This window comes from Sorghum bicolor, chromosome 10 (genome assembly GCF_000003195.3).
Source record: "Sorghum bicolor cultivar BTx623 chromosome 10, Sorghum_bicolor_NCBIv3, whole genome shotgun sequence".
Lineage (NCBI taxonomy): Eukaryota > Viridiplantae > Streptophyta > Magnoliopsida > Poales > Poaceae > Sorghum > Sorghum bicolor.
The window spans coordinates 53,830,134-53,848,161 of NC_012879.2; the positions used below are offsets into that span (position 1 = coordinate 53,830,134).

General features: G+C 42.8%; 2 protein-coding genes and 1 non-coding gene across 3 annotated transcripts; 2 read left to right on the plus strand and 1 right to left on the minus strand.

Annotated features, from left to right (window-relative positions):
• TRNAL-CAG lies at positions 654-734 on the plus strand. Its single transcript has one exon. It is a non-coding gene; the product is annotated as a tRNA-Leu (tRNA).
• LOC8067663 lies at positions 8,007-12,074 on the plus strand. Its single transcript, XM_002437255.2, has 4 exons — positions 8,007-8,388; positions 9,030-9,330; positions 9,587-9,703; positions 9,794-12,074. The coding sequence occupies exons 2-4, from the start codon at positions 9,040-9,042 to the stop codon at positions 11,687-11,689; spliced, it is 2,304 nt and encodes a 767-aa protein (XP_002437300.2). The 5' UTR covers positions 8,007-8,388; positions 9,030-9,039; the 3' UTR covers positions 11,690-12,074.
• On the minus strand, positions 15,758-17,425 carry LOC8083469 (cinnamoyl-CoA reductase 1). Its single transcript, XM_002438647.2, has 6 exons — positions 17,275-17,425; positions 17,002-17,171; positions 16,711-16,899; positions 16,442-16,604; positions 16,062-16,254; positions 15,758-15,990 (listed from the first exon to the last, which is right to left on the minus strand). The coding sequence occupies exons 1-6, from the start codon at positions 17,417-17,419 to the stop codon at positions 15,858-15,860; spliced, it is 993 nt and encodes a 330-aa protein (XP_002438692.2). The 5' UTR covers positions 17,420-17,425; the 3' UTR covers positions 15,758-15,857.

The window sequence follows — 18,028 nt, forward strand, 5'->3', positions numbered from 1 at the left end:
TGTTGATTATAAGATTTGCTGGTTCAACTTACTTTTCGGAGGTGCTTATAGGAGTAGGGTCTTAGCATCCATGTTTCAGCTTGCGTCCCCATTCCTAGAATGGGAACAAAAACTTGAGGTGTCATTTTATAATGTGGGAACAGAAAGATTTGTGTGTCTGAAATTCCATGGGAACGGGAATATATGTTATGTTCCTGTTCCCAAGCTACTAAGAATAGGGTGTGCGTGTGTGTTTGTAAGTGTGTTCGTCGGAGTGCCGTGCATGTGAACGTTTACAAAAAAAAATAAAAAAAAATACCACATAGGTGTTATACGCTAGTATGTCGTTTGTGTTCAATTAGCTATTTTGTCCCATTTAATCGGTTGTTTAGCCTGTTTAATAGATTATTTAAACAGTAGGTCATCGAGCAGCATTTAGCAAAACAATTTTTTTCCTCAAACGAGCATCATTGAATTATAATAACATGGTATTCCATGAAAATCAAGATGAAAGGGGATATGGAAAACTCCATCAAAATTTCAGACGCTCAATCAGAAAAACTAACTAACGATTTAGGTTTTCTTTTATTTTGTTTCTGATGAGATGTTATGGTTGCCACATGCAGAGAATGGTTTTTATATAAATAAGTTGTTTTATTCGTATTTGCATAAAAGTCAAGATGGCCGAGTTGGTCTAAGGCGCCAGTTTCAGGTACTGGTCCGAAAGGGCATGGGTTCGAATCCCATTCTTGACATATATTTTTTCCTATTTCTCTTTTTTTTACCATGCCAGACATATCTTTTCTGTTTCTAATTTCTTTTACCATGTTAGACATATTCTTTTTCTATTTTTAGACTATATATATGGACAAATGTTTGTGGCTCCCGAGGTCTAGATCAATAGAACATGACTTTTGTCAAGACATATCGTTTGAATCCAATTCTTGACATATAGTTTTTCCTATTTCTCTTTTTAAACCATGTCAGACATATCTTTTCTGTTTCTAATTTCTTTTACCATGTTAGACATATTCTTTTTCTATTTTTAGACTATATATATGGACAAATGTTTGTGGCTCCCGAGGTCTAGATCAATAGAACATGACTTTTGTCAAGACATATCGTTTGAATCCAATTCTTGACATATAGTTTTTCCTATTTCTCTTTTTTTTTTACCATGCCAGGCATATATTCTTCTGTTTTTAATTTTTTTTATATTTTTTCATATTTCTCTTTTTTTACCATGTCAGACATATCTTTTCTGTTTTTAATTTCTTTTACCATGTCAGACATATTCTTTTTCTGTTTTTAGGCTATATACTAGCAAAAGTGCCCGTGCGTTGCAACGGGATAAAACATACTACACAACTATATATCTTTTTCCTTTTTTATAAAATTTGAGTGATTTAAATCTACGCCAGCGACTTCGCTACACCTCTGCTCTGCATGGTCTCTTACCAGCAACTTTATTCTATTTATGCTCTTCAAATCGAGGACTGGGACTCATCATATGTTGTGCATTGTGGCATACACCACCATGGACTCTGCATGAAGTCCGCCAAACCACTCGCTGGCACGGAGCAGCTGCCCACCAGAATCTCATATTAGAACGCGCAGGCAACCTCTTTTCTTTGCTCCTCGTTGACCAGCTAAATATACAATAGTTTTTCTCTCGTGCAATGCACGAGCATATTTTGCTAGCCTATACTATAGAATTTGTGGGTGTGGCAGGCTTAGGAAGGCTTATGAGTCCCGATCACCTACGCAACCTAATATGTTTTGGAATTGGACTCTGTATCCCGCTAGACAAGAGCTATTCTAACTCGTATAAGCACAGACTATATATAAAGTCTAGGTGGAAGAAACTTTCCACTATCCGACCAAACAAATGGATGGACGAAAATTAGAACCTGAAATTTTGCCTAAAATTATAATTACAAATCTTTTAAAAAGCATACTAATATTTGTCTCTGTGAATCTTAAAATTATAATTACAAATCTTTTACAAACTATAGAACTTATTTTGATGGGTTTGACCATGTTTTACTGGGCCCCTCTAATCAATTTTTTGGTTCTGCCACTGATGGAGTCCCTGGCCCCTGGGTGTAGTAGTTGTTTAATAAATAAACACAAACGAAAATACGAAAAAAAATTCTTTAGCCACGTCTTCTCCTCCCAAAATTTGAAGTTCCAAAATCAGGCATTATCCACGTGGACCCGGAGTCCAAGAGGCAGGAAATCCACATGCAAAATTCGCTACCAATTTTTTGTCTCCTCGACGAAAAAAAACAATGCTTCATTTTCCTTCGGAAAGAAAAACGCCTGGGCCTTGGCCTGACGCGGGAAGCTGGCCGGAACCATCCAACTCCGTCGCGTCGTCGCCTTCGTCTCGCGTGCCCACCAAGAACCAAAACGCGAGCCGGCCCGCCTAGAATTCCACGTCCACGGCCCACCCACCTTCTTTTTCTTTTGGATTCGGTTATCTTGTCCCGTACATATTCAAAGAGGGAGAGACGCTGAAATTTTGCCGGTCTTTTTTCACCGAGGAGATGTACACAGAAGCAGGCTGAGGCAGAAGAAAAAAAACGGCAGACTGAAATTTTGCCTTTATTAATAGGTATAGATATAGATATGGACAAATGTTTGTGGCTCCCAAGGCATATCGTTCGAATCCCATTCTTGACATATATTTTTTCCTATTTCTCTTTTTTTACCATGCCAGGCATATCTTCTTCTGTTTTTTAATTTCTTTTATATTTTTTTTCATATTTCTCTTTTTTTACCATGTTAGACATATCTTTTCTGTTTTTAATTTCTTTTACCATGTCAGACATATTCTTTTTCTATTTTTTAGACTATATATATGGACAAATGTCTGTGGCTCCCGAGGTCTAGATCAATAGAACATGACTTTTGTCAATGACTAGAAAAGTAGAAGAAAAAATGCAGTAGTAGACACCATCCATTTCGAGAGTAGGTGATCCTTTTTTTATGCATCCCTCAAATGAGACCATCGCAAATAGGGTATAAAGCATCGCTCCTCACGGGCGACACGGTGAAGCCTAGCACCGCCTGTGGGGTATAAACCCCTATACTCTCATGGGCCTATATAGGCCGCACCATCAGAGATGGCTCGACCCACAGGATGAAGACGTGCGGCGCACGACTGATCGGCGTGCACCGCAAGGCTACAAGATATTGTACCAAATAGGATACTTCGCTTGTAACTCTGTCCCTTCAGAATATATAAGGAGGGACAGGGGTTCCCTAGAGGACAGATCATACATCATATTCTCTCAACACAAATCAATACAACCAGACGCAGGACGTAGGTATTACGCCAACTCGGCGGCCGAACCTGGATAAAAAGCTTGTCCATGTCTTGCGTCACCATCGAGTTCGTAGTTTGCGCACCGTCTACCGATAAACTACTACCGTGGGTATACCCCAAGGTAGACTGCCGACCAGCTTTCGTCGACAGTGGCGCGTCAGGTAGGGGTTGTGCGTACAGCTCTCCCGACGAACAAGATGGCCATCATCCCCGACTTCGCGGCCATGGCGGGCGGCTTCATGTTCACCGTCAGCTTCAACAACTTCACCACCACGACCGCGAAGGAGGCATAGATCTAATCTGTGTCGATCACTTCTTCATCGACGTCGGCTGCAACTCCAACCACGCTAGCTACGACTTCAACCACACCAGCAACGTTTCCGACCACGCCGACAACGCGTCGCACGCTTCCCTGCTACAAAGGGAGGCAGATCGACAACACCGACCTGCTCGGGCCACCGACCAAATTGTTTGGCCTACTTGCTCTGACCACCAGTCACAATAATAATCGCCGCGAAGAACGACCCTATGACAACAGCGACCACCGTCATGACAAGTCGAAAAGCTCGAGGGCCGGACAATTTTGTTATCACCGACTAGACTTTCTTTCAAAGATAAGTACACTTCTAATATTTTATTTATTTTTGGCATAATATTTTCAATATTATTATTCTTCAACACAACTTTTTTAGCCGACTAGTTTTTTCTCCTACACGAGCTTTCCAGAGCCGGTAGTGTCTCCGACTCCTCCCTACACGTGCACGAGATCCGCCCTCTGCGTTCCGGGTGGTCGGCAGTAGCTCTCTGACGTGGCTGACAATCCTACGCGTGCCTAGGTTTCGCACCTCATGCTGATTGTTGGCTAGACCAGAGCTGGTACAAGCTCTAGGATGAATTAACAACTCGTGTTAATTTTATAACAAAAAATCTAAAACTTATCTCAGTACTGATTTTTTATCTAAAGTTTATTTATACATCATGTACTACCTATTCTTTATATTTATTTTTCAGGAGTTTGGCCCAGTCGACAAGCTACGCTCGGGGACTCGTCGACTATTCCTTACGCTGTGCCCGGGGACTGCTCCGACCACCGAGCACGTTTACGTTCCCAACCACGCTCGGAGACTTGTCGACTAGTCTCTATGCTGTGCTCGAAGACTGTGCCGACCACCGAGCACGTTTACGTTCCCAACCACGCTCGGGGACTTGTCCACCGGTCCCTACGCCGTGCTCGGGGACTGTGCCGACCACCGAGCACTATACGCTCGGGGACTGGTCGACCAGCTCACCAATTTGAGAGTTTGGGGATTGCACCGACCACCGAGCACTATACGCTCGGGGACTGGTCGATCAGCCCACCAATTTGAGAATTCGGGGACTGTACCGACCACCGATCGTTATATGCTCGGGGACTGGTCGATTAGTCTATTCAATTGCAGATGAGCATGATATGCTCGGGGACTGGTAAATTCAATTTTTTAGACCTTGCTACAAGGCTCATACTTCGCCTTCCAGCAAGCTCGGGGACTACATCGGTACGATGCATCTGGCGATGCATCTCAGTTTTAGAATTTCTATGATTTTCTTTTTAGACCCTGGCACCACGTGCCTACGTCACCTACTACCAGGCTCGGGGATTAAGTGGGCACACTTCACCTTGCGGTGAATATGCTTGCTTTTTTTGAGGTCTATACTTTTTTAGAAAAGTAAAGTGGGCACACTTCACCAGAAAAGAAATCTTTTTTAATTAAGAGCAGCATGCATTCTTCGAACAACCTGCTTCTTCGATGTCAATGTTGATCAACTGTCTTTTGAGTTGGTCAAAATACCGTTGCAACTGTTTGGGCGACTTTCCTACTTATTGAAGACGTCAAGCCTCACTGATCGAAGAAGCTCAAGACGGCGTGTTACATCACAATACATGGTGCTCGGGGACTAGCTGTGGGGGTATAAACCCCTATACCCTCATGGGCCTATATGGGCCGCACCATCAGAGGTGGCTCGACCCACAGGATGAAGACGTGCGGCGCACGACTGATCGGCGTGCACCGCAAGGCTACAAGATATTGTACCAAATAGGATACTTCGCTTGTAACTCTGTCCCTTCAGAATATATAAGGAGGGGCAGGGGTCCCCTAGAGGACAGATCATACATCATATTCTCTCAACACAAATCAATACAACCAGACGCAGGACGTAGGTATTACGCCAACTCGGCGGCCGAACCTGGATAAAAAGCTTGTCCGTGTCTTGCGTCACCATCGAGTTCGTAGTTTGCGCACCGTCTACCGATAAACTACTACCGTGGGTATACCCCAAGGTAGACTGCCGACCAGCTTTCGTCGACACCGCCACCCCCACACTCCTCGCCATTGATGCTTGTCCTCACTACAACTGGAGTGCGCCACCGGAGGCTGTGCACTGGATCCTCTCTAATCTTACTCAAATGCAATGTCAACTAATAAGCAAATGTGAGTCAAGTGTAATCTTGAGCTCTAGTTGGTATATGTATCCAATGGGAGTGTCAAGAGAGCTAAAAATCATAATCACACCTATAAGCCCTCAAGAGAAACTACTTGTTATCAACTAAAGCAGTCATATGCGTGCACATTGAAAAGGTATGGCGGTGTGGCCAGAGCTTTGCATCGAAGGCTCCATTGGCTAAATTAAATTAGTAGTTACATGACCTTTTCTTCACTGAGCACTGAAGTTTTCTGATGGCCTCACATTTTTCCACTAAAAAATCCCTCTCTGGAGTTATCTCACGAACATTCTGGTACACTCTAGAGAGTTTCGCATAAGGTTTTTAGGACATTAGAAAGCCCCGCTGACCCTCAATGGAAGCTTCTGATGACCCCTTTTGAAAAATGGCCACACATAGATTTTTTTACCACGTGTCGGGCCTTTCCTCGGGTGGCACCGAAAGCATTGGTCTGTGCCTAGAAAATAGCCCCTCAAACTTTCCTCCTATAGTCCTTCTCCAATGACCACTAGGGATTTTCCGGTGAACACACATGCATAGTAAAAATGTGATGATCCAACATGATTTTTAACCTAGATGTAATCATTGTTTTAAGAATAATCTACCCTAAATAAAGTTAATTTCATATCCATTCCATTTGGTAGCACAATCCCATGTATAATATATATATATATATATATATATATATATATATATATATATATATATATATAACTAAATCACATTGTCGTGCCACATGCATTGGCATGACAAGGCTACCAAGCTGCCAACATGGACCTAACATGGATGCCCCCCATTCTCTTTTGCCTCGACAAAATGGTTTTGTCCCGTGACTATTTAGTAGGACAACAAAAGTAGCAAGCCGAATATCATTTTCAATTACATTTTCATCCATCATAATGAACATTCAAGTCTTCATACCTAACTTTACCACTATAGCTACAATTTTAGTATCTATAGACCTAGAATGTGAAGCCACGAAGGAAACAAAAAATTCTGCATAAGTGGGCGCCGCCTCCGCTTTCCCTCGCAATCTCATAGTATCCTTCTACTAAGCAGCAACAGATCGCTCTAGCATGGTTGGCTTTGTCCTTCACTAAGCTTTCTTCGTTGCAACGACATCCATTCTTCGCCCCCCAATCACCACCAGTCTCCACTCTATCTGCTTTTTGTTTGTGTTGGTGAGGAAATGGAAGAGGCCCATGAGAGAGAGGAAATCCAACCATGGGAGGCCTTCTTGCAAAATACAACATTGCTCACCACGTCAGCATGCGCAGCCTTGCCCCACGTCAACAAAAAGGCTACATGTTGATGTCCGATAAACTAAGTATATAGAAATGCTCGTTGACAATCACCTGCTATTTGACTTTCCCATTAGTTGACCGTGTCTCGACCTCCCTCCTTCCACCTCTCTCTCTCTCTCACCCCTTGGCGACCTCCTGACGGCCACGGCCGCACTTGACAACCTCCTCCCCACGCTTGCGTCCGAGCCTGCGCCAAGCTCTTCCCCCCACCCGTGCCGAGCTCCTTGGATCCGGTGGCGGCCGTGGCAGATCTGTTGAGGTAGGCCTCCTCCTCCTCTTCCTCCTCTTGAATCTCTAAGCTAGGGTTTTATCGATCTCTCTCCCTCTCATTCCCAACTTTGGCGGGCATAGAAGGGTCTGACCGAGGGGAGGTAGGCCGACCAAACGGCGGGAAAGAAGGCTTAGTGGGCGTGGTGGTGGTGGTGGTGGCCGATCCAGGGAGGGTGAGGGCGTCATGGCTAGAGGAAGGTTGCCGCTGCCACAGCTCACTGTGGCCGGAGGGGGAGGGGAAGAAGGCACCCACTAGGGTTCACTAGAGCGCCCAACTGTAAGGGCAAGTACAAGGCGAAGGGCGTAGCCGCCAGCGAGACAGGTGGGGTGGGCACGAGGAGGAAACTAGTGAAGATGGAGGTTTAAGATGACTAACAAACAGAAAAAAAAATTAGACGTTTGTTGTGGAAACACACCTCTAAGTATAAGTATCTAAAACGTGTGGTTTGCAACATGCAAATCAATAAACTAGCAAAATTAAAGACCGTACGCAGTTTTTCCTTTGTTCAAACTGTTTCCCCTCTTCCTATTTTGTTTCCTCGGCACACAACCTTTTTTTTTTTAAAAAAAGAAAATCCGAGGACAAACATGAATCGGAATCCATTATCTGAAAACGATTATTATAATGCCCAAAAAAAGATAAAAAAAAATCCGGAGGTTCCAGCGTCAGCGAAGAAGCCGAAGGGCGAAGGCGAAGGCGCAGCGCAGGAACCGAAACGAAATCCCCGCAGGAAATCCGTCTATCGCCCCCATCTTTCGAAAGCAACATAAATCCATCGCCGTCCGCCGCCCTTGGGATTTCCCTCAACAAATTCCTAGCACGTACGTACCCTCCACAGCCGCCAACACAACTCCATCTGCAGCGGAGCGGGAGCGGGGGCGGGGGGGCGGCCGCGTTCTCTCGTCTCGCCACGAGTCGACCCACCCGGGCCTGCCGCTCTCGTCGGCCTCCCCGGTCATCCGGGTTCGTCGCCAGCGCCGCCACTCCACCCATCGCACGCGCGGGTTTCCCATCACGGGTGGTGCGAACCCCTCCCCTCCCTCTTCGCTCTACCTACTTGCGCTTCGGAAGTTCGGATCATCCGTGCCGTGCTGCCTCTTTGTACTGCGTGCAGTGCGCTAGCTATTTCTGATCCCGGTTTCACCGCCGTGCTCCGTGCTACCACCATTGCGCTTACCTTTTTTTATTTGTATATTGATGATATAATCATATTATTCATTGCCCTTGCCTTCGCCGCGCGGTTCGCTGATTGCAGATTTAGTTGCTCTCCGTTGCAAAAATAGGAGTATTTTAGTTTAGTCGAACCACTTCGGCCAATTTCTTCGACTCTGGTTGGAAGGCCATTGTGGTTTGTTGTTTTATCTGTTGGCTGTTACTAATCTGCCCCGTCAGTAGCATCACTTGTGTATTTTTGTTTACTTGCTGTGGTCCACCAGTAGGATGATGTAGCATTAGTTAGTTTTGCCTCAGTTTTTCCATTCACCTTTTTTCTAACAAAATTTTGTTTCCTAGGTTAACCACTGTGTCTATTTTGTTTTACACCATTCATTCTACTGTTAAAAGTTTACTTTGTGCTGCAAGCCTGCCACCTTACTGTTTGTTAGAGAAAATATGCGAATGACAGCCATTCCTCACCCATTTTCACCTGTGTCCCTGTGCAAGGTTCATTGGAATGAGGCGCGAGGGGCCTGCAGTGTCGTTTAGACAGGGCGCTGCTGGTGACATGGCAGGAGCTATCTTCATGTGCAACATATCCACAAGGGAACAAAGCTTTCAAGCAAGAGTTTTCAGCCTACCGTTGGAGTATCAATCCTTTGTTACCAGTGTCAGGAAAGGGATGCCTTTGTTTCTCTTTGATCACAATCTGCGCAAACTTTATGGGGTCTTTGAGGCTGCCTCTGATGGAGGGATCAATATTTGTGATGCTCCATTTTCGACGGCTCAACGCTCATATCCTGCACAGGTAAACGTCAACACTAAATGCCTTGTTTTTTTTTTCTTATTTTAGTTTAAATTTTATTGGGTTTTCACTTGTGTAGGCAATAGGCATAACCACATAGGAATAGGGAATACCTGAATTGCTTTTTAAATGTTTGTGGCTTTTGCACATTATGTTAGTAACAAGCACTACACCTGAGATGAAGCTGCCCTGATGACAAAGATGATTATATGATAAAACTATTTGTTTGGTTTTGACCTGATCTGTTTCCCCTCTACAGGTTCGCATCAATATTATTTGGAAGTGCAGACCACTAAGTGAAGATGAGTTTTCCCTTGCCATAGAAGACAACTACTATCATCCAAGGAAGTTTTACTTTGACCTTTCCTATGAGCAGGTTTGCTTTGCTCCGGCTTTACTACATAATGTTACAAATGTACATTCTGATTGCATCGCTGTGACAATAAAAACATCTAACGACTTGCAGGTTGTTCGCCTCTATGAGTTGTTCGATGACAGGAGGGTAGAGCACCCTATTCGTGACTATCCAAAATATGAGAGTTTGGAAATAAACCACTCCAGCAATGGGATACTGGACAAAGAAAGATTAACTCCAGATGTTTCTGATTGCAAGGATCAATCATGCCTTTCAGTTCCCAACATTTCAGAAGTTGCAAGAAGATACTCTACTCCTACAAGCATGCAAACAGATTCACCACTTAGTGTTGAGGCATACCCAAACATGTTGATGCCCTTGAGAACTGAAACTTTTGGACCACAAATTGCTCCCAACCTGAGCCGTCATGACCAAGTAGACATCCATTCTCAGCGTGAGCTTTTCCCAACTGCTCCAATGACAGATGCTGTTTCAACTCATGTATCTGCCCCTTGCTCTCAAACTTCTAGGCTCCAGCTGGTTGCGAAGCAGTCATACCTGTTGCCACAAGACTATCCACATAATACCATGCCTTCTGGATGTACAGCTCAGGAGCCAAGAGGAGCTAAATTTGTTGCAAATCAGCCATATCCATTATCTCGTGGCTATTTGCACAATGGCTCGCTAACTTCTGGATATGCAAATCAGAATCCAACTTACAAAGGCAGTAATCATTTGAATTCAACTTTTACCCCATATGATAGTTTATATCCTCAATCGTCGCTGTCAAATCGACAAAGTAACTCTTACTATCAAGTTCCTTGTGACATCTGCTTCAACCAAGACCGCTCTGGTGCACATAACAACATATATGCATGTGAGCCTCGGTGTTTCAGTGGAGAAGCTTTGCCACAGGCAAAACTAAGCAAACTAGGTATTCCCACATATCCTGAAGCTGAACGTGATGGGAAAGCAGTACCTGCAATTTATCAACAGAAAACGAGTTCTACTGATTACATTCAGATCCTTGATTGTAATCAAGACTTCAAAAATGATCAGATGAAGAAACATGGTATCTGTAGCAATACTTCAGATTCATCAGATCTTGAAAATGGTATTCTCAATCCACGACATACACAACATGCTACAGGAGCTGAAAGCAACAGAAAGGATTGGTGTAACCCTCCACAAACAAGTGTATTTTCTCGCTTATCATTGAGCAAGCAACTAACTTCTCAAGATGGCACAGGTCCTACGCTGAAGCAATTGGTTTCTTCTCTTTCCCAGATGACAGAACAATGGAATCACAAAAATAGACCAACTGCAGATGGTTTTATTCCATTGATCGGGGAACATGCTATGGACTGTTTTCATGCAGAGCTGAACCTGCCTAGTCAACTAGAGCTGGAAGAAGAAGAAAGCATAGAGCCACAACTTCCCAACTTGAACTTCAAGAGACGCAGTAAAGCAGGGGAGGTGGATGCAAATTTGGGAAAAGAAAGTGGGAAAGTCAAGAGAAGAAAGCTTGTGCGCCCTTCCTTAGAAGAAACCAAAGTTTCTACAAATGTCGAGGAAGAGTTGAAAAGAAATTGCACACAGAACATGAATCATAACTATCAGGAAGCCAGTAAAGATCATTTTGACATTGACCTAAATGCACCTGCTGCATCAGTAGATAACGATCTACTGGAGGAGGATAACAGAAGTGCAGCGTGTCCAAGTGTTATCAAGATACAAACAGAGAAACCACATGAAACAGACGTGAACAAACCAAACAACTCAGACGTGATGGAGACAACCAAACAAGATCCATCAGTTGCACCTGCACAAAAGGTTTCCATTGAATTTAACATCGCAGACTTGAACACAATGGATGAATCGAAACTGCGAACAATTCTCAATCAAACATCCTCATTGTTGTTATCACTTGGTAAACTCAAAAGTGGGAAGTCGAACAACTCTGAAGAGGCTAGGTCAAGTGTTTTTACTACTAGGACAGGAAAGTAAACATGGCGGTGAACTCTAATTGGGAGCGCCAAACCTGAGTGCAACTGACAATAGCAACAAAAAGGGGTATCCACTTCATCTCGATTAGAATATATATGGCAGCACAAGATTGAACTTTATATGAGCAACTAGTGCCCTTCAGTATATGTGGAAACGGTTCTATCTTCCTCATGATAGGCACAAGATTGAAGTTTATATGAGCAACTAGTGCCCTTCAGTATATGTAGAAACGGTTCTATCTTCCTCATGATAGCATTTTGTAATTTGGGTGGATATTTCTGGAAGGAAAATCGACTCTTATCATGTAGGAGTACCATCTCAGAAAACTCAAAACAACACCAGCTTCTCGATTCGTTGCTAATCCTGTTCCGGTTTGATGCAAAAATCCTCTTTGCTTTTCTGTATTTATTTGCTTATTTGGCAACATTTTCTGGATTGTTGTACAGAATAATGTTCATTACTCTTTGATCTAATTTACATAATTTATAAACCTCAATCAGATTCACACATAATTTGCATAGAAAATTTCCTAAAATTACATACATGCAAATCTGCACCTGAACTGCACGTCATTCTCAACGAGCTACAAATATCTAGAATTTTATTTTGTGCATATCATGCAAATTATGGACGTGTGCAAAATTGGCCATGAGCCCCCCAAAAGTACAAAGTAATCTGTACTTCAAAATATTTTGCCTTAGTCATAACCTGATCTGGTTTGAAAGGGACCACGGGTGCAAGTTTTAATTTTATTTTGTACCATAAATTTATACAAAATTATTTTGAGCTATAGCTTTATTTAGAACTAATCCAATCCATTTTTCATGTTTCAGTAATAAATTTTCTGAACATACTATTAAAATTTTTTAAATATACCATTCAATATTTGAACAATTAGCGCATAAAAATGTTGACTTAGATTTTGAAAATTTCCTAATTATGTTTCTCAAATCAGCAGTAATAGGATCAACCCACACTGATATTCTAGCCTAGAAGTGGCAGTGATATTGGGTCAGCATTGTCAGTTTTTTTTTTTGGCTAAAACTGTTACTATGCTATCACTGTCGTTTCATGGCTGCAAAAAAACATCATAACTTTGTCATATGATGTGCAACAACAAACTTTATATGAAAGGTGTAGTACTCGACGAGATCTACAACTCTGTAGTTTATTATTTTTTTGTTTGAGATAGTTTGGATATTCAAATATACAACATAATATTTTGTAGAGTTAATACCAAATGAGTCCATATACTTCATGGTCATAAGTGAGTGGAGTGGTAGCAGTGACGGAGCCAGGATTTGAATCTTGGGTATTCCCTTGTTAGTGTCTGGTTCTAACCATATGATTGACATGTGCCCTCGCCAGTCACCATGTAAGTATAGCATAGAGATAAAGGCCGCGCCCACGTTGCATGTCCCACGCTGCCAGGAGTAGAGGAGCTTAGGACACTGGGAACCAGCAGTGTCGCCACCTCGTCATGCTTGGTCAGCTAGGATCAGAGATTTAGAAATGAGGATTATGAAATTACCTCCCACTCATGCCTCGTTCACTCACATGAAAAAAATACTTTTATTATACATGTTGCCATGTGCATATTCTCTTGTTTAGATCAAATTTTTTTTGGTTTTTAGGATGAACTAAACAAGGCCTTAACTTGGAAAAGAGTTTAGAAATAAGATATAATTTGTACTAATATTTAGTGACATGAGTCAATATGTATGTGGTCTGAAGATAAATAATTAGGTTCTCGTTTGTAGAAACAACAAAAAAGAATAATTTCGGTAATCGAGCTAACATAGAACCTGTGTGAAAAAATGAATACAAGTATAGATTAAAAAGAATGAGAGATAAATTTTATTTGCTAAATATAGAAATGCTAATATATTTGATATACATATATATAAATATACCTATATATACTTACTGCATAAAAAAGTTGGGTATTCCTGAGAATACCACGAATACCCAGTGTATCCGTCCATGAGTGGTAGATACGGATCTCGGATGGAGAAGCATCCAAAACAAAAGTTATAGATCTCAAAAAGTTATACAACTTTGTATTTTGCAACTTTTTGTTTGAAGTCGTTATGATGTCCCTCTATTTGATTCACAAGTTTTTTCATATAAGTTAACACCAAATAAAGCGACATGCTCTATTGTCATAAGTGAGGGTTTTAGTGGTATTTAAGGATAGCAATAAAAACAAAAGTTGAAGATCTCAAAAAGTTATGCAAGTTTAACAATATTTTCATTTGAAAGCATATCGAAAACTACGTTGGATTTCTCAAATTAAAATTTTAATTTTTTTCAAATGACATTGGATGGAGAAACACCTAGAATAAAGGTTGTAGACCTTGAAAAATTATGCAACTTTATAGTTGGCAATATTTTCATTTGAAATCATCTATCTAAGGAAAATTATGGTTGAATGTTCTCACATTTGATAATCAAATTCTTCGAATCACCTCGGATGGAGAAATGACCAAAACCAAAGTTGTAGATCTCGAAAAGTTATAAAACTTTATAGTTGATAACCTCTTCATTTAAAATTGTTTAAGATCCCAAATTGTCATTTCAAAACCAGAGTAACATAAAATGGCTAGAACAAATATCCTTAATGGACACAAGCGTCTTACATGTAAAGTGGCTAGGGGACAAACACGCTAAGTAGGAGGTCGGGGGTTGTGTGACTTGTGTCTAGGGTAAAAAAAAAATATCCTGTGATCTCTTTCAGTAAAAAAAATCTCTTTTTTCAGCTCGTTTTTGAGGTTTTCTAAGACCATATCACTATCGGTTTACAAGAACTGACACTGATGCATACCCCCCTTCACTACCGGTTTAATTGTGTTGGTTCAAATTCTAGTAGTGAAGAGAGCTTTTTAACCGACAATGATTTCATAATGTGAGGCAGTGGTGGCATCCCTCCACTTCACTTTTTCATCTCTTTGTCATCGGCCTGGAAGGCCTATAACACTGCTGATGAGGTGCAAATCGGGCAGGGAAGGGAGTTTTGAATCGGCTGTGAGGCCTTGTTTAGTTCTCAAAATTTCTTTAAGATTTCTCGTCATATTGAATCTTTAGACGCATGCATGGAGTATTAAATATAGATAAAATAAATAACTAATTGCACGCTTGCCTGTAATTTGTAATATAAATCTTTTAAGCCTAGTTAGTTTATAATTGGATAATAATTATCAAATACAAACGAAAGTGCTACAGTAACCAAATCCAAAATTTTTCACTAAAATGTCTGATTTTAAGATCTGAAATAGTGGTGGCGTCCCTCCACTTCACACTCTCTGGAGGTGACCTTGCTTCACCGTGTGCTATGTCTCTTTGTTGTCAGCCTGAAGACCTATAGCACCACTGACGAGGTGCTGCGTTAGGCGGATGCGCCGTGCGCGATGTGAGGCTAAAAGTCCGCACAATGCCACCAAAGAAGGTCCACTGCAGCTGTCCTGTGGGTCTGCTGGCATACTGCTCTTTTTCCTGTCAAGCTGTCAGACCGTGTTTAGTTCCTTAATGATTTTTTTAACACTATAACATTTTTATTTGTATTTGATAAATATTGTTCAATTATTAACTAATTAGGCTCAAAAAATTCGTCTCGCAAATTACAGATTGTGTAATTAGTTTTAAATTTCGTCTATATTTAATATTTCATGCATGCGTCTAAAGATTTAATGTGACAGATAATCAAAAATTTTGGATTTTGGAGAGGAAGTAAATAAGGCCTCAGTCTGAATCCAGGCCCACATATACCATAGCACGGTGTCATAGCCAAGAAATTTGAACCACATGTGAAAATCGTTTTCAACACAAATGGAAGTTTGCCTTTGTAATTATTTATGAGTTGAGGTTTGGCCTTGGCACGAAATCTATGCAATTAGGCATATCTTTGTAGCCAATTTGTATAGACGGCTCTTCACTGAACGCCATTGTGTTTTTTAGCAGCGGTGGTGTTAGTGAGATAATTTCTTTCTTTCTTTCTTTCTTTTTAAAAAAAACTCCGATTTCTTTCTTTCTTTCTTTCTTTCACTGAACGCCATTGTGTTTTTTAGCAGCTTAATTGTTATTGCCTTGCATGGTCACCACTTTATTTCCCCGTCAGTCCAATTTGTTATTACAGTCCAGTCCAATCTCCATGACGCCATTTTACTCATCATCAGTTGAGGATTCCAGCAGCCTTGTACGAGTCGATGGTGTCTCTCAGAGTTTCCTCCACCGTCCTGAATTTCCACCCCAGCGCCTGCAGCCTCTTGGAGCTCACTCCCTTCTCGTCTTCCTTCTGAACAAACCTGCAGATGGTCGTCAGGAAATCGTGAATCACAGAGGGATTTTAACTTGATGTGAGCCATCAAGTTCTCACTCCCTGGGGTAGTGCAGCTTCAGGTCTGGGTACAGGCTGCTGACGAGGCTGATTATTTCAGACACCTTCATGGCGTGTGCGCTACAGATGTATCGCCGGCCAGCCGCCTCCGGCGTCTCGTACGTCAGGACCAGAGCGTCTGCGACGTCGCGCACGTCCACCATGTTCCTCCTCTTCTCATCGGTGTTTTCTCCTGCGCAGTAACAGTAACTAGTGACCTATATATATATATATATATATATATATATATATATATATATATATATATATATATATATATATATATATATATATATATATATATATATATATATATATATATATATATATATATATATGTTCAGTAATATGCAGACAAAGGTAGATCTCGAGGAACTGACCTTTCAGGTATTTCACGAAACCCATGCTGGTGGCGTTCACCGTCGGCTGCAGCAGCGGACCCAGAACCCACGGCGGACAGACGGTGACCACGTCCATCCCAGTCCTCTCGCCGTATGCCAGTGCCTCGCGTTCGGCCACCGTCTTGGAAAGGCAGTACCAGTTCTGATAGGCATGGTGACCAACTCTCCACGCATTAGTCAGAGAGGCGAGTCAAGATTAGAGAGTAGAGACACATGCTGCAAAAGATGATGCAACACATGCTGCACACCTTAGTGGCTCTGCAGTAGTCCTCGTCCGACCAGCAGTCTTCGTCGGCGACGGCGTCATCGGGGATGCTGGTGGGGTTCGCGATCACCGCGGCGACCGACGACACCACCACGACGCGGCGGACGTTGGCCGCGTGGCTAGCCTCCAGCATGTTCTGCGTGCCGGTCACCGCCGGAGCCATGATCTCCACCTGCACGCAAGTCACACATTATTTAGAGAAATACTAGGCCGTAGCAGATGAATCCGCGATTATTCTTCTTTGGATATGAAGATTTGAAGCGCTAGCTGGTACATCGGGGTTGGTGGGCTCGACGGCCGGGACGGGGCTGGCGACGTGGAAGACGCCGTCGCAGCCAGCAACGGCGGCGGCGACGCTGGCACGGTCCAACAAGTCAGCCTTGAACAGCCGCAGGCGCTCCCCGGCGCCGTCCAGCGCCATCAGGTGCGCGTTCTTGGGATCACCTGCGTCGCAAAATTGTTTGGTTTGATCCGAGATCAATCACTGCAGAACATATCGAGATCGATCGGGCGGCCGGCCAGATCGGTAGAGCAGGAGGTGCTTTACTCGGATCGCGAACAGTGCCACGCACGAGGTAGTCGCCTCTGGAGAGGAGGCGCTGCACGAGCCACGAGGCGACGAAGCCGCCGGCGCCCGTCACGCACACCGTCTTCTTCATCGTCCTCGTCTTGCCCGCGTCGCCGCCGTCCATGGCTGTGGATGGCCTCGCTCCTCCCCAGCCACCGCGCGCTATATACCAGCAGTTCAGCGCACGGTGGCTGCACCTGCCGTCATGTGTTGCGGCACGTGGCTTAAGAGCACTGACAAGTGTGCCGTGGTTCCAGTTGAGAGCCTGACACTGGTCGTGCATGTTGGGACCGGACCGGTAGTTGGGTCACGTTTTCCACTCTGGGCCTGAGCGTCAAAACAAAAATTCTCTGACACGCAACCACGCCTCCCATGCTCAGTCCACGGTCGGCCCATGCTACGGCCCATGCACATCAACTCATCTTCGCTCAAAAAAAATGGAGAACGTGGAAGCTGTCAAGATGCCTACCTATAGTGATATAAAAACGGTACGAATATTTTCTAACCGTATTTGAGACCAAATTCATTTAGAGAAGTTCAAATATGTTCGTATCTAAGTTCGAATATTCATCATCCGATGTCGTATACGTATCCGAATATTTAAATCGTATATTTATGGTATCGATATCTAGTCGCATCTTATCTCACATAGTTGATATTATCCGTATTTAAATCTGAATCTGACCAGAAATATAAAAACAAACATAATATCGGTGATATCTATTTATATCTG